We start from the raw sequence: 25,338 nt of genomic DNA, 5'->3' as shown, positions 1-25,338 counted from the left end.
TATGAGGACAGTGAGACATTGGAACAGGTTGCCCAGAGAAGTTCTGGCTGCCCTCTCCCTGGAAGTATTCGAGGACAGGTTGGAGGGATCTTCGAGCATCCTTGTCTAGTCGGAGGCGTCCCTGCCCATGGTGGGGGGCCTGGAATTAGGTGATCTTTGAAATCTCTTCAAATCCAAAAAATTCTGTGATTTTGTGATTTATCTGGTAAGCAGGACTAACAATAAATTCCCTACTCTTCAGGATGAGGAGGGGTAAAACTGTCAGGTCTAAGGATGTGGTGATGTGTCCTGGCAGAAGACTAGATAAAGCCTTATATCTGTTACTGTTCTAGACCTACTGATCATTATCTTGTTGAGTAAAACCCTCACTAAGCAAAACACTTACACTCCAAGCCAATCACCATGATGACTGACTTAGGCTTTATGTGCTTTGCTGACCAGAAACAGTCTGAACATGCCCTTAAAACTAATGACAAAGTAAGGACTTATGGATATAAATCCAACATTCCTCCCCATTTAGAAATCTTCAGGACTTACAGTTTTGTTATATACTAGTTTACTACAGTAACAAAACAGCATGGTCAAGCATCAGGTGGGATGTAAAGACAGATATGAATACATGCATTCATATATGTATGCATGTATATTTTCAGATAAAATACATTTTTGCCCAGGTTCCCAGAGACCAGATCATATAATTGCCCATATTAAAAAAAATCATGGCAGCTCACCTTTAAGAAAATGAAATTTCTTCAAAAAGCTAGCTACAACAAAGGAGTCACAGAGGTATAGGAGGAGACCACTGAATGTCAATCCAGAGGAACTGATATTCAGAGAGTGAGGCCGGGAGCTCACGTAGCAAACTGCAATCTGGTTGGGAGAGGGGGAAAAAAACCCAAACATTTTTCAAGCTTCTACATACAGCTGAAGCTTGATAATCAAGCTGATTCAAATTCAGACTTGCTTTCCAACTCCTAATATTGTGATATTTGTACTTCCTGCTTAAATATCCCTCCAGTTACTGAAAATCTACATAAAAGTACCATTGATAACTATTTATTCATTACTATTAATTAAGATTATTATCATGAATTTTAGGTATCATAGGTTTTGAAAGCTTCATAGCAATAGCTGCCCACAACCATAATGATGTGACTGACCCAGCACAGTTTATTTATAACTGTAAATACAGTAAATGTGCAGCCAGACACAAAGACAGACCTTTAGAAATGTCTGATTTAATTAGTTATAATAGCATTACTCAAGTCAGTCAAGTTGTTCATATATATAAATGTACAAGGTTTCTTCTTGTCTAGTTTATTTTTATGGCTATTTGCCAAATCCACTACAAGCAGAAAAGAAATTAAAAGATGTAATTCAAAAAGTTCTGAGAGAAGTATACATGAGAAGGTCATTACCAGCTGTTTTTGGTAAAGAAGTTAGGTAAACCAGCAAGACTGAATTAATTTAGTATTCAAGTCAAGTGCAAAGGTAAAAACAGTTTCTCCCTCCTGAACACCACCATCTTAATATCTACTTGTATCCAAACTATATTTGAGCATAAGTATGAACTTGCCCATCAGAGAGCCAACAGCTCCTGAGAATTAATGTCAGTTTCTCCCATTCTGTCTGTTCTTTTTTTTTTTGCTTCCCTGCTCATCTTAACAGTCAAAAATGAATGAAAACATTTGTATTTGAAGTGCTTTCCATGGACTAACAAGTATTTTTAAAACACTCTTGTGGAAGAAGTTTGCTGTAGGAAGGGGCATATTACATCAGGCTGAGAAAACACTACTTAAAGAAATGTGCTTAATTCAGAATCTGGTATAATTTACAGATTATATTATATTTAGGATAACTCTGGGCTTGTCCTCCATCTACTTTATTTGAACCCTCTAATATCTCTATGGGACTAAGAATTTGTTATTTCTATTATAAGGACATAATACCTGATTCTTCAAAGGCTGTGTAACTATTATTAAGGAATGTATCAAAGAGCTTATTAAAATTGTAGCTCATACATCTCTAGAGCTGCTTGAAGTTTATTCTGTTCAGTACCTGTGGTCCTAAGTTAAGGTAACAGTCCACAGATAGCACTGGATGACTGTAATTCTTCAGTGAGAGAGGGAAGAAGCGATGGCTGTGATACTGGAGATATTTTTCAAGGAGCAACTGAGCAGGTGCTGCCAAGAAGGTGTGCTTGCTGTCAGGAGCACAAATGTACTGAGCAGGGGAGATTGAAACTGGAGTGTCAGATACCTATGAGGAAAAACAATCCTGATCAATAAGCTGTACTTATCAAAATTTTGCTTTGTATAAAATATATCTCTATCCTACAAGTCCAAGATTTATTTAAGAAGCAAAGTCATTCAGCCAGAAATATACCCCATTTTTACTGGCAACTTATGACGCACCAAAATACTTCAGCTCTCCTGGTTATAGGGTACAAAAAATAAAACAGAATTTTAACATCAGTGAAATAGAGGTCTCAGTTCCCACCTTAGACTTAATGTGGAAGGATCGTTGTCCTCCTACTGCAATTTGCTTTTTCATGACACTAAAGTGATTAAACCGACAGATGAGGAGGCCAGCACTGTGGACACGCAAGTTGAAGTCAACATCATCACAGGTAAATCTGCAAAAAATAAAATCATTGCAGTCTAGAGGAATGTTTTTCATCAAGCATTCAGACTCTTTGATCACCAGGGTAGAAACGACAGCTGTCAAACATCCTGACTGCCCCACCAGTGCCTACTGGCCAGAGAAAGAGGCTTTTGTATTACAAAACTCAGCTTGAATGAGATCAAGAAGATCAGACTGATGGAAGGGAATCACTTAGGGAGGGAAAAGACCAGAAACACAGAAGAAAGCAGGAGGAAAAAGGTAGTAAAATGCCACAAAAAAAACACCTAGGAGTTAAAATACTTTCTTTGCCTTTTACTACAACAATGCAGTCATAGAAAATGGCTACATACACTCCTGCCCCAAAAAAGTCAAGAAAATAAATTCCTCTGACTTCCAAGGAAACGCATGAAGCACTGAATTTGATTCTCTGACTACTCATTTTCCCCATATAATATGAATATCCAGGAAAATTTTTCTCTGCCAAAAATAATGTCATTTTACATTAGAGACAAAAACTATTTGAAGCAAAGGAGTCTTTTCTTCATACAACAGAACTGTTGAGCCATGGGAATAAAGTAAACAGAATGAAGCCGAACATCCCCGAGCTAGATTTGATCCATTTAAAAATAAGATGGAACAGAATAAAAGATAAACTTCTAAATTCAAATACTTTAGCCTTTGGAAAATTCACTCAGTTCTCCATTTTGAATATATATATTATACAGCAGATAGGACGATGTGCAGAACCATTGGATTAACACCAAGGACCAGGATTTAAATGAGCTGAGCAGTTAATTCAACAGTTGGTAGAGTGAGAAAAAAGGCATTTAATTATAGGTTTTGAAAATCTTGTTTTTCATCTTAATAGTATTTACATTAATATTTGGTACCCCTGATTGTCAGTGTCTCTGTGCTTTACAATGTAGCATTTTCATTTCCACCCCAGACTTGGGATGTCACACAATACTTCTCTCCACAGCCCCCGCACAGAGAATCATGGAGAACCAAGTGTGGTCAAAAGCCACAGGCAGGAACTGGTTGGTGGGATCTGGAATTCCTGGCATTTTAACACTCTTGCCTGTACTCGTATCATGTTGCTTTACTGTCATTGTCTTCATTTGCCCTTCATAATGCTTCATAAGATTATGCAGTTAGACAGCCTAGGAGCACAGTTCTGTTCTTAGAGATGCATAGGAGCAAGTTTAAAATTCTCTTTTAAAATGTCAGGTTGGTGATGTTAGAAATTTAAGTCATCTGTTTATCCAGAGATGATGGGAGGCTTGCTAATGTGACACCCATATACAAGGGACAGGAGGATCTGGGGAACCACAGGCCTGTCATTCCAACCTCAGTGCTGAAAAAACTAATGAGAGGTTCATACAAGTGAGCTCACTTGGCAAGTGCAGGACACTGGCCCAGCCAGCATGGGTTCAGGAAAGCAGATTCTGCTTGACCAACCTGGTCTTGTTCTATGACTTCATGACCCACCTAGTGGATGAGGGAAAGGCTGTGGGTGTTGCTTGCTGGACTTCAGTAAAGCCTTTGACACTGCATTCTCCTAGAGAAGCTGCCAGCTCAGAGCACAGAGAGGTGTAGGCTTTTTTGGGTTAGAACTGGCTGCATGGCAGGGCTCAGAGAGCTGTAGAGTTAAACCCAGTTGGTGACCAGTCAGCAGTGGTGTTCCCCAGGGCTCAGTTTGGGGCCCAGTCCTGCTCAGTATCTTCAGCACTGATCCAGATGAGGGGATTGAATGCTTCCTCAGTAAGTTTGCAGGCAACACCAAATTGAGGGGGAGTGTTGATCTGCTTGAGGACAGGAAGGATCTGCAGAGGGACCTAAGGTTCAACAAGGCCAAGAGCTGGTCCTACACTTTGGTCACAGCAACCCCATGCAACACTACAGGCTTGGGGAGGAGTGGCTGGAAAGCTGCCAAGCAGAAAAGGACCTGAGGGTGCTAGCTGGCAGCCTGCTGAATATGAGCCAGCAGTGTGCCCAGGTGGCCAAGAAGGCCAACAGCATCCAGGCTTGTGTCAGGAATTGAGTGGCCAGCAGGAGGAGGGAAGTGATGGTGCCCCTGTACTCAGCACTGGTGAGGCTGCACCTTGAGTCCTGTGTTCAGTTCTGGGCCCCTCACTACAAGAAAGACATTGAGCTGCTGGAGTGAGTTCAGAGAAGGGCAACCAAGCTGGTGAAGGGCCTGGAGAACAAGTAGGGAGAGGCTGAGGGAATTGGGAATGTTTAGTTTGGAGAAGGGCAGGCTGAGGGGAGACCTTACTGCTCTTTATGACTACTTGAAAGGAGGTTGTGGGGAGGTGTCTGCTTTCCTTTTCTCTCAAGTGAATAATGATAGGACCAGAGGAAATGGCCTGAAGTTGCTCCAAGGGAGGTTTAGACTAGGTATGAGAAAGAAATTATGTACTGAGAGAGTAGTGAGGGACTGGAATAGACTACCCAGGGAGGTGGTGGAGTCACCACCCCTGAAGGTATTTAAAAACTGTAGATGCTTCACTAGATGCTCTAGTGAGCATGGTGATACAGATATTGATAATTATTTAGGGTTTTTTATTTTATTAGTAGGAGGCAGTTATTGATAGTTGAATGCAGTGACCAGGAACAGTGACAGAAAAACACATGTAGATTTCATGTCACACCTGACAGTCCCACATAGACATCTTGTCATATTCTTACATATTCTGAGTTGCCTGAAGACCAGCTTTAGGCAAGTGAATTCCACCTCCACTAATATCTACTTCATTCTGTTGTAATAAACATTTGGTCCTCAGAAATGGCGAAAAAAGCACAGTTTATCTCACATAGACCAGTGAAGTTCTGTGAGATGAGGTACCCAGCGAATCCAGTTCTGGTAGCTGTGGTGATGCTGCGTATGGCAATATTATAATCTGATATATCCTATGTGGCACAATAAAATTAAAAAGTTGAATTTATAAGACAGCTGAATATGAGAAACAACCACCACTATTATTGAGGTTTATTTATTCCTTTCTTCTGATTGTCCTAATGAGCCCACACAGTATGCTCCAGTGTTATGGTATTCAGTGTAAAAAGCCAAGATATATTTCATTTCCATTTCAGATGAAGACCTAGTTATGCACCATTCACCCACACACACATTTCCTTTGGCAGGGAGTACAGACAAGCAGACAGGAGGGGAAGAACAGTGTTTACCAAAGGGCCACTTGCAGCAGATAACTGAGGGAACATAACTGCAAGGCACACTGCTAAGTGTATCTACCCTGTAAATTGAATATGAATGTTTTGTTTGGAATTATGGATACTGATCTCTTTTCCCAACTGCTGGCAATTTGGAAAGGATCTGAACCAGCAATAAGAAAACAAAATCTGTCTGCATCCTACTAACAGCCTCCCCCAAAAACCAGCAGGAGCTTTTTTAAAACTTCTTTTATTTAGTTTGTTATCTCTGTTGAGGGATGCTACAGATTCACTTACCTGTTCTGGTTGTACTGTACATTCTGTGTCAGATCAACATTCAGCATAATGAAATCATGCACGTGGCAGCAGGAAAATGGTTCCTTGATCTCAGCACTGTTTGTTTTACTGGACCATTTCCTCATCCCAATTAAGGCATAGTGAGTGACATTGGGAGTTGCTTCAATATGTTGCAGAATTTGCTTCAAGGAAACATTCCTTTCAGTCCATGTATAGTCACTGCAATAATTACGAAAATGTGTTAATTTTAAAGTATATAGAGAATACTCAGACTCTCATTCAGCTGAAGAGTATTTCTTAACTGTCAAAAGTAGTTATGAGTATCAGGTAAATAACTTCAATGTTGTCTTTACTGCAACCTTTTGTCTCTCACGCTAATCAAAATTTAAAATTAACTACTGCTTATGTGCTGGGGACTGCTATGACAGATCTGAAACAGTCTGGACCTTTCAAAGTATTCACACAAGTATATGAATTTTTTAAGTTACCTGCATATTGTTCTAAATTACTCTGGGATGATTGCTGACTTTGTGCCATAACTTAAGTGCAGATATAAGATCCCCCTAGCCCACTATTAGAGCCCATGAATCTGAGTTTTCACTGTGTCCAGTTCTGTGTCTTTGAAGGTTTGCTCTAAATCCTGCATAGCATTGTTCTCAGGATAGATAAAAACATCTAATACAAACAACGTTCTAAAGTAATGAAAACACAAAGACTTGTTTCTGGAGCTAATAAAGGAGCTGTATAGGCTGGGACTGACAAAACAGCCAGAGGAAATCAGCTGCAGAATTTGCACAGAAATGTCTTTTAGCTCCTCTTTTAATACCCTGTTAAAAAATGTACATGTGAATGCTCCTGCCTCCTCAGGGTATTAATGATTTTTTACATAGTCTGAATTCTGCAGACTAAGTAACAAGTTTGAACCAGAATCAAGCTATATAGCAAAGGCTGCAAGGCACTTACTTACATCCCTAGGGAACGAAAACAGGCAGTAAATATGTGCTATGCAAAGGCAGATATCTAGGGAAAATACTTCTCTCATAAGGCATATGTTATTCCCTGCTTGCAAAGGGTAAAATTTGTTGTATATCAAACATAATTTCAAAACTGATATGTAATGAAAGGTTAAAAGAGATTGGCTAAAAAACCATATATTACACTCTTTACCTTTTCCTGTCTCCTGAACAATCAACTTCTACTGCATTCCACATAACACAGGAATCATCTGAAATGACAATGAAAGGCCAGATATCCTGGGGTTTTATCCCCAGCTCCTCCTGCCGATTTCGTTCCAGCTCCAAGTTATGGTAAGACAACTCTTTAATTAGGAAGTGTGCAGCACCTGAAACCAGGGATATAAACCATCAGATTAAAAGCAGGGGCTGAAATTGTTTTCTTTTAACTTGAAAGCCTTTTAAAGTGAATATTTCTGCAGACCAGAGTATGAATCACTCTGAAGACTTTTAGCACCCTAACACTCTACAGAGACAACTTGCCTTATTTTTTGCCAAGCAAGCAGCTTATAGGACCCCACTGGGAAGCATTCAGAATGAAGCCTGACTTCTGTGGAAAAGATCTGCTAGTGCCTGGGGACAGAGTGGCTGGAGAGCAGCCAGGCAGAAAAGGACCTGGGAGTCTGGATCGACAAGAAGCTGAACATGAGCCAGCAGTGTGCCCAGGTGGCCAAGAAAGCCAATGGCATCCTGGCCTGTATCCGGAACAGCATTGCCAGCAGGTCCAAGGAAGTGATTCTGCCCCTGTACTCAGCCCTCGTGAGGCCACACCTTGAGTACTGTGTCCAGTTCTGGGCCCCCCAGTTCAGGAAGGATATCGAGGTCCTGGAGCAGGTCCAAAGGAGGGCAACCAGGCTGGTGAAGGGACTCGAGCATAGACCCTACGAGGAGAGGCTGAGAGAACTGGGGTTGTTCAGCCTAAAGAAGAGGCGGCTCAGGGGAGACCTCATCGCTCTCTACAACTACCTGAAAGGAGGGTGTAGCCAGGTGGGGGTTGGGCTCTTTTACCAAACGACTTTCAACAAGACAAGAGGGCATGGACTTAAGTTGTGCCAGGGGAAGTTTAGGTTAGATATTAGAAAGAATTTCTTTACGGAAAGAGTGATCCGTCATTGGAATGGGCTGCCCACTGAAGTGGTGGATTCTCCGTCCCTGGAGATATTTAAAAAAAGACTGGATGTGGCACTCAGTGCCATGGTCTAGCAACCGCAACGGTGGTTCAAGGGTTGGACTCGATGATCTCTGAGGTCCCTTCCAACCCAGCCAATTCTATGATTCTATGATTCTATGAATTCCCATTAAATTCAGAGAAGAGTAAGTATTTCTAGGGTGCAAATAATCTAGCTTGACTTAGGTGGCCTGAATTAGGTGAATTGCATCTTTGACTGTGACACCTCGTCTTCAAAGAGAATCCACATCACCAGATCAGATATGGTAGCCACAAAGTGTCTCTATTTCACTGTTGGGTAACAATATCTCAAGGGCCCAAGTCCTGCGTCCATCTGTTAAAATTTTTGTTATACCTACCTACTCCTGCACTGTTGAAAATGCTTGGAAGCACAAGCATGATGTGGTTGGGCCAGTACTTCTTATATATGGCCATTTCATACTCCTTGACAACTAAAACATGCAAATGGCTGGCTCCATCCATTGCATGATATAAATTGAAAAGCCCGTGTTCATGACGACCAGTGGTGGGAGTAAAAGTGGGGCTTTTTATGTAATCTTCACTCTGTAAATAAAGAGAAAAGTTAGTTTCTGTATTAAGCTGGAGTATGTTTGAACAAAGAGAACCAGATCCTTTAGGACAATAAATCAGATTCATTGACACTGGAGAAACTGCTGCTTTTCTTTAGAATTTCTTTACTGAGAGAATAATTTCTTTGCTGAGAGGGTAGTCAGGCACTGGAATGGGCTTCCCAGGGAGGTGGTGGTATTAAATCCCTGGAGGTATTTCAAAACCATGTAGATGAGGCACTTCAGGATATTCTGTAGTGGGCATGGTGATATGTCTATTTTTTTCAATTTATTCATTTATTTATTGGGCAGGAGGGGAAATGCTGATGGTTGGATGCAGTGATCTTAGTGGTCTTTTCCAACCATAGCAATTCTTTAATTCTGAGATTCTGCAATTTTAAATAGTTTAATAGGAAAATAAGCAACTTCTGTAAGAGGAGGGAGAAAAACATAGTCTATATCACTTTGTTTATTTGACTGATGAGAGTGTGGTGGACTAGATAGGCCTGCTAACCTTGACCTGCCACATGCACAGGGACTTCAAAGCTAGATCTAGGAAAGGATTTAGGTCCATATGATGTAAGATAGTAAGAAGACAGAAGAAAACTGTAGTACATCCCTACTGACTGGCTGTCGCCCAGTCTTGAATGCATTGAAACTGCCTGGGTGCTTCCAAGTGTGATAAAATAACTTCTGAAAGCTCTGTTTCTACAGACATCCAGAACTGTTCCAGTCTGGACAACAAATTTTAGCCTGGTTCCTACTAAGGTTATTGAGGATCCAGAATGAAAGTTTGCCCTTTACAGAGCCTCTCCAAGGAATTTGAAGTGGAACAAGAAAAATATTTATCCGGCTGATTCTGTGATATTTTATATGGGTTTAGTAATCTACCAATAGTCTAGGTTTACACCCTACAGCACTTTTTAGGCTTGCAGCAAGACTGCAGGCACCATTTTGGAGCAAGTGAACAGAAAAAGAGGCAAAGGAAGGTTTTGGTAAAACCTCAAAGCAGGCTGGTGGCAGAAGCAGGAAAAAGAATTCACAAGGAACCCAGAGCATAGTTCTGTCCGCACAGCCAGGCATAAGTTGAGTGGGTGAGGAAGAGAAGAAAGTTTATCCTCCCAGCTGCAGTGTTGCTGCCTGAATTCTCCTGTTTCAAACTTGAACAGGACAAAAAAGTCCAAACTAGAGGGTGGTATTGATTGATTATTGTTTACTGGAAGCAGTTTATTTTCCCCAGGATATAAGTCCTACTGCTTACTACTGTTACATAAGCTGCTTCAATACATCAAGCCTGATGCAAGGCACAGTTTCATCTTAGACACAGATTGTAGGAGCCACTACAAAGGCTAATGTCAGTTTGCAAAGCATGTCACATGGACCACGTTATGGAGTGTTTCCTCTAAGTGTGATTCTTTGGACCATCTTGAAGCCATGAGAAAGACTGTTTGAAAGCCTTATTTTTGTATGAAGGCAACAAAGCATAAGACAGAATAGTTCAGTGCCTTCACTTTTCAGTGAAAAATTATTATGGTAAACAAAACCGTGTCCCTGAGGCTCATTGATGGAACCATTCTCACTTAAAAATCTTAACCCATAACCAAAGACCTCTTGGCCCAGATAAGAGTGTTTATATGATATGATCAACTTTGATAATGAGCAACAGAAAACAGGTGATCAGTGTCTTGACAGTTTTGCTTCATGTGTCCCTTTCTGGGAGAAAATACAAACCCAGTGTCAGGACATCTTCATTATCTCTTGACAATAGAACCAGAAGTGAAAAGAATCCTAATTCAACAAATTTTAAAATCGGTGGTTTCTCTCTCCAGTATATGGCCATAAATACAATTAACCATCTACCTTATCTGTAACTAATGGTAGCCTCATGCTTTCCAGTTGTCTTCCTGGTTGGCTAAAGACAAAATGATGCTCCTTTGACTTTGGAATGATAAAATGTAGTTGGATCTCTTCTCCCAGCATAGAATAGGAAAAGGCAAATGCATGCAGAGTGGACTCATAAAGCTGTCAGGAAGAAACAGGACAGTTACACTGGTTAGAGTCAAATTACAAGGTCTCAGTATAGTTAATACATATTTATAACCAAACAGACTATATTCATTTACTGTATTGCATTGGATTTTACCTCATGATTCAGTAGGTGTTAAGAAACACCCCTAGGCTGGAGGAAAAAAAATATTTTAGACTATTTCTCTGCTTTCAAACCATAGTTTCAGCTTTGTCTTGCAGATAGCAATGATACTTACAGACAACTGTCAGATTTCAGAAATACTGACACAGAAAGATTTGTACTTATATTGCTTATACCTTCTTCCACACATTCTAATAGGCAGAAAATTGAAGAGTTACTAACAGCCCATGTGCCACATAAAGACCCAGTCTATGCTGGACTACTCCTGTTTCAGAAGTAGCATCTTTTGCAGTTACTCAGGCAAAAATGTAAGCAAGTCTGAGAGGGAAAAGTTCACTGGGAAAGTAGTTTTAATTGCTAATGTACATGTAGAAAGCACCAAGTAAGCTAGTGTAAATGAGGCAGGGATCAGTCCTATGATGTTCCCAAACCTGCAGTCTGGTCAAGGAAGGCACATTTCAAGACATAACAAAATCAGCAGCTTTTAGCACACTCATACAACTTGTGTGCAGATTCCGATAGTGAATATACACAAAATTGTGTTTGGGATGTTTGTGCTTCAGTTTCTAATCTGCTGAGTAATATAAGAAAGCTTTACCTGGTACCTGGGATTGAACCCCATGTACTGATGACACTGTTCACAGTGATGGTAGGTGTTATAGGCTGCATACTTGGATAATCTCATCCTAGTTGTTTGACGGCGCATATATGTATCCTCCTGTCTCCTGTTCATTGGAGTGTCTATTTGAAAAACACAATTTAAATCTAACATATATTCAACTGTTTTCATCACTGTATTTATCTTCTCAGGACAATGGCAGGATTAAACACATACAAAACAAAGTATGAATTTATTCTGAGCACAGCATGTTTTACAAATTGTTATATATAGCAACAGGGACTATAAAGAAGTATCTTCAAATTTGTCATTATGATAATACTGTACAAATTTTACACAAGGATGAGGTGTAAGCAAAACCAGATTATTAAAATTATTGTTGCTTTCATTATTATTTGTTCAACACTCAAAAAAAAAAATAGTAAGAAGGAGTCTTATGACAGACATTTGCTGTCCTGTGATAGATATCACAGTAGAGTGTGTGAAATGAACTTGGCAAAAATTTAGCCATGCTGCTTTTTAGTGAATATCCACAGTTTAATAAAGTCTCCTCAGCAGGAGGCTGGAGGAAGATGAGATGTAATTTCTGCTGAAAAGGACTTCTGTTTTGCCAGCTGAGCAAATCTTTCATTCATACTTTCATCAGATCAGGTTTTTCAAAGTTGTTCATTTTCCTGTTAGTTTTTGAAAACCAGTAGGAGTGGCGTTTCCACAGTCAGATGCCAGTCTGATCTGTGCCACTCATCACAATTTGAGTTAAATGGTCTTGCCAATTTTCCACCCACTTTACAATCTCCACCTATCCAAATCATCTCTCTGAAGCTTTGGCTATAGGGATATCATACTAGACAAAAAAGAAACCTCGATGAAATCAAAATGAAACCATACTCTTTCTTTAGCCACAGTACCAGTCACCTCATACAGGAGAGTTTGTTCCATAATTGTTTTGAGGACTGAGTATAGGATGACCAGGCTGCAAGCCCTTCAGTCTTCATGTTCTGTCAAGTAAGGGCATGGTGTTTTCCTTTCACCAGCCATCAGGAACCTCTACCAATTATTTTTATCTGTTAAAAATTATAGAGAGTAGCTTCACAGTGATGTTGGCCAGCTCCCTCAGCATGCTTGGTTACATCCTACAGCCTTATGTCCAGTTGGCTAATTCAGAAGATTAGTCCACACCTCAGTACTCCAGGAATCTACACCTGTATACACACATCTCACACTTTCCAAGTCTAAACCAAAACCTAAAAAATGCATCTATAAATACTTTTAAGTACATAAATCATTTCACACACAAGTCACTTCATTCCTACAGACCAGGACAATGCTGCTACATAAAAACATTCAAATACACAGCTTATTGTGGAATAAGAGCCTTTTGATGAAAGACCACCTATATAACAATTCATAAAACATTTAAAAGGCTCATGCTCTCATGCTTTATCTAACAAACTTCAAATCTTTTTTCACTGTTACATAGTCAAGTGAAATTCTGATAATTTCACTGTTTAAAAATTTAACAGGATGCTCATACTAAAAACAAATAAATACATATATTTGTATCAATATAGATTTTTCAAATTCTAACCTTCACTGTTTATAGTCTGAAGCTTTGAACAAATCAGACTTGCATCTTCATATTTTGGGTCATGGATAGTGTAGTCAAAAGGTATCTTCTTAAATGTATCCAGATCTGGCCACATATCTCCAAGCTGATGGTAGTATTTTTCATATTCTTCTTTTATGCCTATGATATTATTGAAAAAATAAGAATCAATTAATTTTTAAGGTCTTTATATTGCTATGGATGTTTTTGCTATTTACTGCGCCACTTTTTTCTTTCATCATTCTGAGGAAGTGGGATCATCATGCATTAAGAAGTGGACCTTTGAAAAAATGTACCTCATACCTCAATGCAGTTCTGGGTTTTAAACCTTTTTTATCAAAGTAAAACCTTTGTAATCTTACTGTTGCTGTTGGTAAGATGATAATGAAAATAATGTCAAAAGTCTGATAAGGCTGATACACCTGCATCAGGTATTTGGAGTGTTCCCTCTGACAACCACATTTGCTAACTCAGCTGGGGAAAGATACAGTATTCTCACTGAGGAAAAGAAGTCCTTTTAAAGCTTCATAAATTTCAGAGCTGAAGTCAAATGTCCTTTCTAGTGATAATTCCAGAGTAATCAAAGATAATTCACCCTAAATAAGAGAAAAATTGTAAATGATATTGGTATAATGTGCAGTGGAATATTGCTTTTCCTGAAGCAAGTAAACATTCATAGAGACCCAGATATACACAAGTCCTTAAAATTTCTTTTCTATTTTTGTCAAGATTATGACAGATCCGAAAAGAGTTAAATGGACTGTAGTAAGAGTATCCATGCCTGTGAATATATATTAAAACATAACAGGTGAAACCCTGTCTTTTGAACTCAAAGTAACTATGAAACTCAGATGGAATTAGATGGTGAAATTATATTCATGCCTTGATTGTGAGTTACCTCTAAAACCCTGCCTAACATACCAAGGTTTGCTTACACAAACCTCTCCTCTAGCAGACTGGTCATATTTTCCACAGGTTTTGATATAAACCTTGGGGAATATCTGCCTCTTTTTTAAGCACAGCTTGACTCATGAATAGTGCCCCAAAAAGCACTGAGAGACAAGAGGTGATCCCAGTCCAGTCCAGTGACCAACCAGCTTCCAGCCAGGCTCCAGTGGAGGCTGTGAGCAGGCAGGTAGCACCCACCTGAGATTCCATGGCTGACTGTGGGCATGCTTTTAGTGCAGAATTAGACATTTACCATAAAATATCACCTGTATTTTTCTATGTAATCCAGTCCTCAATTACAGAAATACATCTGGAAACACAGGGGAGTAATATACTGCAAATAGGAGAATTTTGGACTAAAATTAGTTATTAGAGAGAGGTAAGTGTTTGCCTCCCTCATGTCTTATGTACTGAAAAAATACAATATTGCTCCTCATAATATAAATCTGCCAGAATTACACCGATTCTTTTTATATACTTTACCACAAAATTTTGTTCCAATTCTAAATTCATAAAGCAATGGCTGCATTTCATTTGATATAAATAAATGCTGATGAGAAACAGAGAAACAGAGGTGTGAGGTTTTCTTACCAAGAGGAAGACTACATTCTAAATGATGCATAAAATAATAAAATAATCTTAATTATCAGTTGAAGAGCTGATTTTTTCAATTTTTTCAATTAAAAAATGTAAAGTGCTTGCAAAGATGAATGGCACAGAATGGCATGGAATGGAATACCGACAACTTTTAATTTAACAGTTGCTTACAGTCTACAGAGACTGTATATTAAGAACTTACCAATGTTGATTTCTTCCTCATCATAAACATCCACTTCTGTCAGTCTAATCAGCATTCGGGACAAAATACTGAGGAACTGCAGATAGGCACCTGTTTTCCCTATCTGTAAATACATAAATTAGAAAACACAAAAGTAAACTTTGATTTTTCAACATAGGACTTTTCCACTTATCTGGAAACTGCAGCTGCAATGAAAGCAAACAATAATATTTAGCACTCTCATATCCCTGTATTTATGTATTCCTTGGCTTAAGTTAAATACTTAAATGCTCAACAATTCTGATCTCTCTCTGCAGGAAGCTAATCAGGAAAATTAATTTTATATCATCGGACTAATTACAAGTCCACGGCTGAGAACCTTCTCTCCTGCTATAGTTTCTGCTTAGGCAATGAACTTTTAAAATTCCATACAAGCTCAGAAAATGTTCCAAAAAACTCCTTAAACTACAGGATAACTAAGGAGTTACTTCAACCCTTTCATGTTTGCATAGTTTACCAGTACATTGACTGCGGCTGAAGTACAGTGCGTATGCTGAATAACAAAGTGGCATGCATCTATAGGAGAACTTGTACAGGCTGCATCCATTCCTGCACGACCATGTGATGCTCCACCTCTTTGTGCTGAAAATACATTATTTCCCTTCCACTGTCTAAAAATTACCTTTTAACTCCATCTTAAATGATTTTAAGATCATAACCTTCTCCTTTGTTTTCTAATTGTCCAACACCATATACATTTTCTCTTCATGACACCAAAGGGCATTCCTGCCCTTTTGTAGTTTTTTCCAGCTGAAAATTATAAGCCACAGCCAATGTTTTACTCAACAGACTGTGTTGATTCAAGTAGATAATGCCATCTCTGAGCAGGCAGCTTGCAACTCCACTTGAAGAGGATGCAGTACACATTCAGTTTCAATGAGAAAAAAGAGCCCAGCAAGCTCATGTCATTATCAAGGAAAGAGAAAATGCCATGATTTCTTGTGCATTAGCATAGTTCAGCCTCAGAATGGCACTGATGTCCTGCTGATCAGTGTAATGTCACACCCATACAGGGAAGGTTAACATATAGATCAATCACATTCTGCAGCAACTCTCTGATCCCACAGAGGGGTAACAGATTTTGGACTAAGTCTGCAATGCTACTGAACTGAAAACCCAGCTTCACCCTATTAGGCCATATCAGAAGCATAAAGTGTTGAATTACTGATTATAGTATTGTATTTACTATTTTTCATATATGCCAAGCAAAAATTTCATTTTCTCTCAACATTTGAGAAATGGAGGCTTTGAAGCCAAAGCAAGAGTAGGTAAACAGGTTTTTTGTTGGTTTTCCTGAATAAATCAGACTGCATTTGAAACAGTTGCTTCCCAAGGACTGAAAAGGGTATTTTTATCCCTGTTGAGGGTCAAATAAAGCTTTCGGGTTCAAAAGGCAAACCATGTGCAAGGACACAACTTTCTCTTATCCAGGAGTAACACAGAAAAAAATTACTTTGAATAGAGTAAATGATAGCATGCACAATTGTCAGCACATGGACCAGATGCTTCTAACTCCCAATCTGTGTTTTTACAAAAAATCCATTGACAATAATGAGAATCTTTCTGCTGACAGGGTTCTAAACTTGGTTGCAATAGCTACTTAAATTGGTGAACTAAACAAAAACATCTTCTCCTCCTACATCTGCTGCAAACATGGTGATACTTTGCTCTAGAAGAAAATACTTCTAGAAAATACTTCCAGCATTTTCTGTAAACTCTGAAAATGCATTTATTTGCTCTTATGAACACATTTTTTGACCTGACAGATGAATGGTTCCCCAGTTTCAAACAATTAAGGTTATTTGCCAAAAATATACAACCTGTTCCTGTGATCTTAGGTATCTACGTGCCAAACTAATTCCTAACCTTTTTGAAGTACATATTTAGATTTGTCAACATAAAAACAAGTTGAAAATCTTTCTTTTTCTTGTTGGAAAATCAGCCATTTCAAAATGATTCTGTCAAAATCACATTTTTTATTTTTTTTTCCCTGGGAGACCAATCTTCACCAATGGTGTACAATAATGCATCTGGAGGTGACCAGGCTACTGCTACCTGATACCTAAATGAAAGGTACCAGTTGTCAGTTGACTGAAGTATAAATAAAGCTATATATTACTGAGGCAAAAATGTTGGAAAACACAGAACTGCAAGTGCTAGTCCCTAACCACTAAACTAAGCCATAGGTACTTGATAGTCCACACAACCTACCTTTCCCAATTTTGTTATCCACCTCAAAAAAAGGTGTTTGACACAATACTGTGACTTTTATGAACCATTAGACAGTAGTAATTTTGCATGTAAAATGCTGGTGGAAACTTGCAGGAATCTTTCCATATTTTCAAAATGTTCAGTTTTTGTGTCAAAATGTACACTACCTAATAGGAGTGGAAAGCACTCCAAAGCTCTTGACCGCTGAACTGTGTTTGCTGTAGATGTGAAGGATAAACTGAAAACAATCTAAGAATGTGAGATATTCCAGTCAGAGAAATTGCATGTGTCTCCAAACTTATTCATGAAACAGAGAAAAAAACACTCAACTATTCACAGATCGATCATAAGTTGGTTTGTGACAATCTTTGATCTTTATTTAAGCATAAATGCATATTCAACTTTAATAAACTAAAATTATGCATTAAATCTACCTTTTGACCAGATTGTCTTTTAAAACATTTTAATGGAGAGAGGCTGACAGAAAATTACTATTATTAAAGCTTCATCGCCTTTGAACTCAGGCTAACAGTAAGAAAGGGAGATATTACTTTTATGTGAAAGGGTTAGAAAATTAAATATATGCAACTTCATCTTCACCCCCAAAAGCATAATAATAATAATAAAACGAAGAAGTAAAAGAAGAAGAAGATTAAGAAGAAGAAGAAGAAGAAAAATGTGTATTTTCTGATATTATGATAAAAGTAAACAAAATAAATCAATTATAATACCTTGCTCTTATTACACACCTGTGGTGGCCCACTCAGCAGCAGCCTCCTTGGGTGAAAGGTGTCCATTCTGCCCTCATTTCTGTTGTTGTAGTCCATATGGATTGGCTTGGGAACCGTCCATTGGCGGTAGTAGAGAGACTGCTCCGTGCAAGTCATCATCTTACTCATAAGAGGACGAAAAGAACTTGCCCACATAACAGAATGATAAGGCAAAAGAGAAGATGATTTGGGAAGTCCACTGCTGTCTGTAGAAGTAACGATGTCATAAACCAGTTTGGGCAGGAACACTATGGGAGGCTGTTTTGATGCTTTGGTCATGGAGCACTGAGAGGTCTGTAGGATGAAGGAGTTATGAGTAGGTGCAGAAGAGGAAGAAGAGGAGGAGAAAGGTGAGGAGGATGATGTAGCAATGGAAATTTGGGCAGTTTTAATGTTTTGTTTTGTATCCAGCTGTTCAGTTACCGGTGGCAAGTGTTTGCTGATTGTTGTCTGTGCCCCTTTGTCTACTTTCTGCTTCTGCTTTTCACAGTTATTTGTACTTTCTTCAGTGCTGTTGCTTAGGACTTGATGGGGGGATTTTACTGTATCCCCTGCTGCTGTTAAAGGAGGAGATGACTCACTGCAGAATGCTGTAACTGAAAGAATATTTGTGTTTCAACACAGTGCAACAATCTCTGCTACTCAATGCCATAGTTAAACAAAACAATATCATTTAGATAGAGTATCCAAACCAGGCAATCCCACCCCTGTTCTTGTTGTCACTTTTCTCCTGCAGGAAGCCATAATGGGGCAAGTTTGGAGTATTTATCTCAATGCACAAAGTGGCTTTTAAAGAACAGAAGTGCATAGAAAAGATGTTAGCAATTTTCCTGTCCCTTACTTCACCCAAACATTACTTGCTTACGGTGTTCGTCAGATACTTGCAGCACTTAAAATAAATTTAAAAATTAACAACACCATTTACCCCATCAGACTACAGACTGTCTACACAGACTGACACCTAGAAACAGTCCTGAGTCAAATCTGATCTGCATCACTGCAGCACTTTCTCTGATCTAATAAAACCAAGTTCTCAGGTCTCTGGTGCTACATAATGCATTAAAGCATTCACACAGCTTTTGTTCATCTCAGAGAACATTACCAACCCACAGCTAGGTGCTGGTTTTCTGAAAGATCTGTTTAATGTCATAAATGTATGGTAATAAAGTTGATCTTAAGGTCTTACTAGAAGCTTTTGAAGAGAGAGATGAAGACGCAGAATCATGGGAACGAGATCTTTCTCTTTTCATAGGACTTCTATTTTCTGTAGCAGAACCTGTTTCATGAATGGTAGTAACGGAAAACAAAAATAAAATATAATTTCAGTAAGCCTGTAAGAAGGCACAGCTGCATTGCTGAAATAGGGAAAAGTACACAAGTGTTTGTGTGGATTTTGTCCTCATTCTGAGAGTGCTTTCAGTATGGAGAGTATCTGTTCCTACCACACAATATTGGGTCAGTCTATGGTCTAATCTAACTATGCTGAGCTGCAATAGTTTCATAAAATCAATGCTGCAGCCAGAAGCTGGTTAATCCTTGGCATGTCTTCACCATGTTTTCCTTTCTCCCCATGTCTTACTTTCTTCACTAATCCCATGTTGAGGAAGCCAACAGCGAACAAGTTCTATTTTTTCAGTGTCTTTACCTCCTGCCCCTAACAACTGACTACCTTACAGCTTTATGGCCAAGTTATACCTCAGTTTTGGTGATGAAAATCCATATTTGGATGGCCACCAAAGATTTTCACTTAAGGTTCCTACCTTAGGTTTCTAAGGTAAAATGCTTGTTTCTGTACATTTTACCATGATAAACAGAGACATAAGCACTTCCAGCAGAAAACTGAGATTGTAAGTCTATCTCAGATGTCCTGATTTGGACCCTGGAGGAGCATACCTTTTTTCATGAACTAGGAAAGCAGCATTACAATCTAGACACCTTATGACTTAGGGGCCCATTTGACTCAGATCACATAAAATCTCTGTGTACTTCAACCTAAAGCAGGCCTCTATTAGAGAGTCTAAGTATGACCTCAGGTTATTTAATTCCTCAATAAAAACTACTTATTTGATTAAAGTATTTTTGTTCTTTTTGTTCTGCTGTCCTTATTATCAATGAATAAGGACTTAGTAGGGGAACAGTAGCGATCTGCCTTTTCCTCATAGTATAGAAAAGGAAATGAGGGCAAAGAGTTTAGGAATTAAATAGCCTACAGGGACAAAAATCCTTTATTTTCCAGTTAAAAGGCACAATAAAAAATATAGAAAAATGTAAATAACTTCATAACTGCTAACACCCGTCACTCAAAAAATCAATCAAACAAACAAACAAACAAACAAAAAAACAGCAGTTCCTGGGTAAATTATTGTTGATTGTTTACACACTGATATGGTCTTAATTGCTTGCTTAAGAAATTATAAACTCACCAACTCTACAATTTGAGTTCATGGACTTTTTCAAGGAGTACTCAGAAGTTAAGATCTTCAGATATATTTTCTAGCCATACTATTTAATACTTCACAAACAAGAGAACACACAGCTGTACTATATACAGTTTCCTTGGGGGGAATACTCCTCACTTTCAGAATGGAGGCAGGGGTTCAGCAGCATCAGTCAGGGACAGTTAAGGTGGAGTTGCCTCTGCTGTGAGGGAGGGGATGGGGTCACTGTGTACCTGCCACAGGGAGGGCAACCCAGCCCAGCACTCCCAGAGGTGAGCATCACAGGGAGTACCCATTCCAGCTCCACTTTTTGGCTGCCAGAACATATGGGGCAGAGGAGAGAGGGAGGGAAGAGAAGGGAGTCAAAGGGAACAGAGAGAGAACAACGACTGCAGCAGGACTGTAAGAGGTTAAGATGCTGCAGTAGCAGTCCCTGGGCAGGAAGGTGGGAAAACACATGTTCAGTGAGATGGAGCAAATCTGAGAAGCAGAGCTTACTCAGTAGGGCTAATTCCAAAACCCCTCACTGAGTAAGTCTCCATACAAGCCTGCTCTTTCTAATACAACAGAATCATTTTACAGCTTCGTCTTCACCACCAATTATACCTTCAGTTGCTATTTCTTCATCTTCATTATCAGTGCTGCTTAGTTTCTCTGGGTCACTTTCTAACACATCATTCACAACTGCTTTCTCTGTGTGAATTTCTGAGCTCACAAAGTATGCCGCCAAACCGAGTTCTTGCTCCAAGGTTGTCCTTACCAAAGAAGATGAATTTATTAAACGTAGGTCACAATATCTCAGTGATCTGGTGAGAAATAAGAAGGGCTGGTATGAAAACTCACTGTAATCTGCTTCATTATTTTTTTTCATGATATGGATATTTTTTCATGGTTTGCTTAAACTATGGATGACATAGAGCACAGTACACATTTTGTGCTTAATAAGTTTACCATTGCAGTGCATACACATTTCTTTTTCTTAATTCAATTATCAAGTGCAATGAAAATCAGCACTACCATAAGAAAAAGAATAATCATTTGGGTTCTAAAGCCTAACACACAGAATGAGATTCAGTTGAACATATAAATGTATTTATTGCCCCAGGGTGTCCTCTCTGGCTTCCAGCTGCCAGTCCAGAAGACATAGATCTCTCCACACATCCTGTAACTCATATGATAGCATCATGCAGATGTCTGAGCTACTCTCAGGTATCCAAAGAAGCTATACTTTTTTCTCTCTTTTTTTGCCTACCCTTAATCTCTTCTCTATACTGGAACAACTCTCACAATGTTTTCTGAGCTATGCATACCTTGCTATAAATAATCACAATATAGATTTTTTATTTATGATACAAAAACTGACAAAAAATAGAAAAGAAATATCTCGACATTTAAGTCAGTTTTCTTCTTCCACAAGTAATTATACAGTTAATCTTCATGCAATAGATAAAAAACTGCCCCTGAGAAAATACTAGATCTTCTTACCGTGGCAAAGATTCCCCTTGTGGATCCATGCCACTAAATATCAATATACAAGGCAAACCCTCCAATTCCAAATAGGTCTGTGGCCTCCAATCTGCATCTTCAATTTTCTGCCAGGTCTGTAAGGTAAGAAACACTGTTGCTCATATCTATAAGTCACAAATAGAAATACAGAATACATGCAAACATGAATCAGTTTGTACAGTGGATGGAGGTTCCACCAATGGCAGCCACAGAGCAGAGCCAATTTCAGCACAGGTAGATTTCACAACTCCAAGAGCATTACAGGCAGTCATCTGCCTGCTGAAAGCCTGAGGAGATTGGAAAAATATGTTCCAGACTGAAAAGTCTGACAGCTTCCCAGCTGTATAGCACTGAAGCCAGGACTCAGACATGTAGTGTGGATATGGTGCAATGAATGGTAAAGCTGAGTAGGGGAGAAACTAGTACACAGGGTTGCTTCTTGTGGCAGATAACTTATGGATATCCGAGATCAAGGAAGGAATGAGGTTTTCACCTTATAGGAAAAGGAGAATGCTGGAAGTGTTCCACACACATGTCCTCACATGCTACCCTCTGCAAATCCCTGTTCTCCCCCAAAACTGTCAATTTTCCTGAAGAAGTTTGATAACTAGATCTCTTGTTTGACTGTTCAGCATCAGGCTATACTGCTTTACTCTCACCAGTCCTTTTTGCTGTAAGACTGATCTGCAGATAAAGCATACACAGTAGAACCTGCAGCATGACACCGCAGCTACAGACACTTGTACCACTACTATGAGTGTCAGAGGAGATAACCTGGATGGGATTCAGAACTAATATTGGTATTTCAGCCTAAGTAAGACTTATAGCAGAATGAGATCATCATTAGGCCCTGGATCTCCAATGACTTTGTCTAAGTCATATTGATGCAGATACATTCAGAGTGTGCTGTATGTAATGCACCATCCTAGAATGCAAATATGTAGAGAAACAAGATAAACCAGGTGCCTCAAGTTGCCAAAGAGTGGGTGTGTGTCCCACCTTTATTGGCCCCCTGGTAATAGGGGGCCTGCCCTAACCAGGCACAGGTGGACTCACACCCACTCTTTGGCAACTCGAGGCACCTGGTTTATCTTGTTTCTCTACACAAATACATTTTTTGCTTTGATGATCAGATGATGGTAATTTTATGAAAAGTCAGGCAGTTGCAGAGGCTTCTGTTATCCAGATGACCCAAGACTCTAGACCAAAAGGATATAAGTTAATCATAAACCAATACCTGGTCCAGAAAGCATACTTGAGCTGTGAATACTGGGGCCCTCTAGGACCCATAATTAACATCATTGATTTGGGACCTTCATGCCACCTGCTGGTGACAAGCATAATGTAACTCTCAGCTGGTCACTGATTAAAATCTTTTCAGACTATGATGATTTTGTGAGAAAATTCTGCTAGAACTGTGAGAATTTTATTTCAATTTTTCACTATTGCACATAGGTCCTGTAGATAAAAGCAGTTCAACTGTTTGGGAGGGTTGGTGCTGAAAGCCAAGTTCCAGCCACATTAGTTAATACTCTACTAAGGTATTAACTAGAGGGAGGACAGCAGAGGAGTCACAGACAGTGTATCTAAAAGAGAAAAGTTCTGCTCCTTATGATAGATTTTCTTTTTACTAGGAAGAGCCACACTTCAGCTCCCTATGATAAGCATCACCAGTAAAGTTTCCCCGGTCATCAAAGCTTCCAAGAATATGTAGTTCAGCAAGTTACCTTTAGCTGCTCCACAAAGTGCTTCCCTATTGTGATTCCAGAATTAGGATTTCCCAAGATTATTTCAAAGTTATCTTCAAGGGCCAGTCTTTCCCTTACGTTATACAGACGTTCATATGCCACTGCAGCCAGAGGAGTACATGGGATTCTCAACACTACCATGAGGCCATGACCACTAGGACACTGTCTTGAAGAGTTTATAAGGTTTTGGGTGATTTCCAGAGTTTCAACTGAAGTGTAATTCTTCATCTGAGAAAGACCACACACTGCCATCATTGCTGCAGAGTAGTGTTGTATGAGAACAAAAGTCCTTATCACCGCACTGTGCAATCTGGGGAACCTGAAATAAATGGTTAATTAAATAGTGAAGTATTAAAAGTTAAAAGTGAAAAAGTTAATTTTCACAAAATACAGTAAACTCAGGATTTCCTCATTTAAAGAATCCTTTATATCTACTATACAACAGAAACTCACCAAATTGCAGTTGGACAGTCTTTGCAAGGCTTGATTCCACAATCAGAACTGATCTTGTTTCTCCATTTCTAAGTAAAGATTTACTAAGCAAGTAGTTCAGTAGGGCTACATCACTTAAAGTTACCCAGACATTACTGCTGTTAAAAATTTATGACAGAATATTTGCTAAGGCACTCAGTAATATCATCAATCGAAATTATATTCTCTTATCAATGAGAACAGCATTCTTCATAGAATCATAATCATACAATCATAGAATGGTTATGGTTGGAAGAGACCTTAAAGACCACCAAGATCAGGATTAGATAAAGATCAGATAAAGACCGTCATGATTCAGGAGGGTTGCCTCCTGAGTGGGCAGAGACACATCCCACTAGGACCAGGTTGCACAAAGCTTCATCCAACCTTCCCTTAAACACTTCTAGGGAGCTGTGTTATTCTTAAGGGGCAGAAGGACAAGTAGGGTATTTCTTGTGTTTTCTTACTGAAGCCCTAAACCAGCTTCCTCTTATTTCCCAGAAACTGAATACATACTCAGCATTCAACGAGCATGCCAAGTTCCCAAACCCAGGTATACCCTGTCTCAATCCCCAGCCTATGGAAGGGAAAGACATGGATATGCAATACATTCCTGTGCTATGCTTTTCACAGTAATGAAACCTAGGGGCACAGGAAAAAAAGGAACTATGAACTGCCCAGAGAAGTGCGTGATAGGTGTGATCAGAGCTCCAAAGTACCCTGCACCAAGCTTCAGCAGTTAATTGTGGATGTGCTCAGTCTCCCAGTTAGCAGTAAAAATTCACAAGATTTCACTTGTCCTGTCTCATTTTTCTTATGAATGACAGAGTTCATCCACAGCTGCACATGCACATGTGTCACTACTCTTTTGCAGTGATTCCAGACTTCTCTGCAGCAGCCAAGGAAAATGTATGTATGATGATGTATTTTCAAGCTCTGGTGATTCTCTGAAGTTTTTATTACTGATTTAAGTATACAAACCACAATGAAATATCTTCTTGTCTTCATGGTCCAAGTGCAGTATATACAAATTCTACACATCAAAATCAGGCAGTCAGGATGTGTTAACATTGGACAAAAGTAAGAAAAATTTTGAAAATAGATGAGGATTCAATATTACATTATAATATAGAAGTAACTGCTGATCACGACAAGAACACACTCTGTATTTGGCTGAGGAGTGTGTATGCT

At 39.1% G+C, this 25,338-nt stretch overlaps 1 protein-coding gene across 2 annotated transcripts in view; it reads right to left on the bottom strand.

Annotated features, from left to right (window-relative positions):
* The window catches only part of GREB1 (growth regulating estrogen receptor binding 1), a 50,955-nt gene that overhangs the window by 437 nt on the left and 25,180 nt on the right, over positions 1-25,338 (bottom strand). Inside the window, exons 17-31 of one of the 2 annotated variants that reach the window (XM_030447813.1) lie at positions 23,656-23,995; positions 21,908-22,023; positions 21,029-21,228; positions 19,171-19,260; positions 17,946-18,580; positions 14,965-15,067; positions 13,200-13,358; positions 11,591-11,733; positions 10,704-10,865; positions 8,634-8,838; positions 7,261-7,435; positions 6,094-6,312; positions 2,500-2,635; positions 2,059-2,259; positions 732-870 (exon numbers count right to left, since the gene is read on the bottom strand). In XM_030447813.1, coding sequence (XP_030303673.1) covers positions 732-870; positions 2,059-2,259; positions 2,500-2,635; positions 6,094-6,312; positions 7,261-7,435; positions 8,634-8,838; positions 10,704-10,865; positions 11,591-11,733; positions 13,200-13,358; positions 14,965-15,067; positions 17,946-18,580; positions 19,171-19,260; positions 21,029-21,228; positions 21,908-22,023; positions 23,656-23,995 — 3,023 coding nt within the window. The remainder of the gene's footprint in view (positions 1-731; positions 871-2,058; positions 2,260-2,499; positions 2,636-6,093; positions 6,313-7,260; positions 7,436-8,633; positions 8,839-10,703; positions 10,866-11,590; positions 11,734-13,199; positions 13,359-14,964; positions 15,068-17,945; positions 18,581-19,170; positions 19,261-21,028; positions 21,229-21,907; positions 22,024-23,655; positions 23,996-25,338) is intronic. The other variant, XM_008495053.2, reaches the window with a different exon arrangement.

This window comes from Calypte anna, chromosome 3, assembly GCF_003957555.1.
Source record: "Calypte anna isolate BGI_N300 chromosome 3, bCalAnn1_v1.p, whole genome shotgun sequence".
In the NCBI taxonomy this organism is placed as follows: Eukaryota; Metazoa; Chordata; class Aves; order Apodiformes; family Trochilidae; genus Calypte; species Calypte anna.
This window is presented reverse-complemented; position numbering and strand designations above follow the sequence as displayed.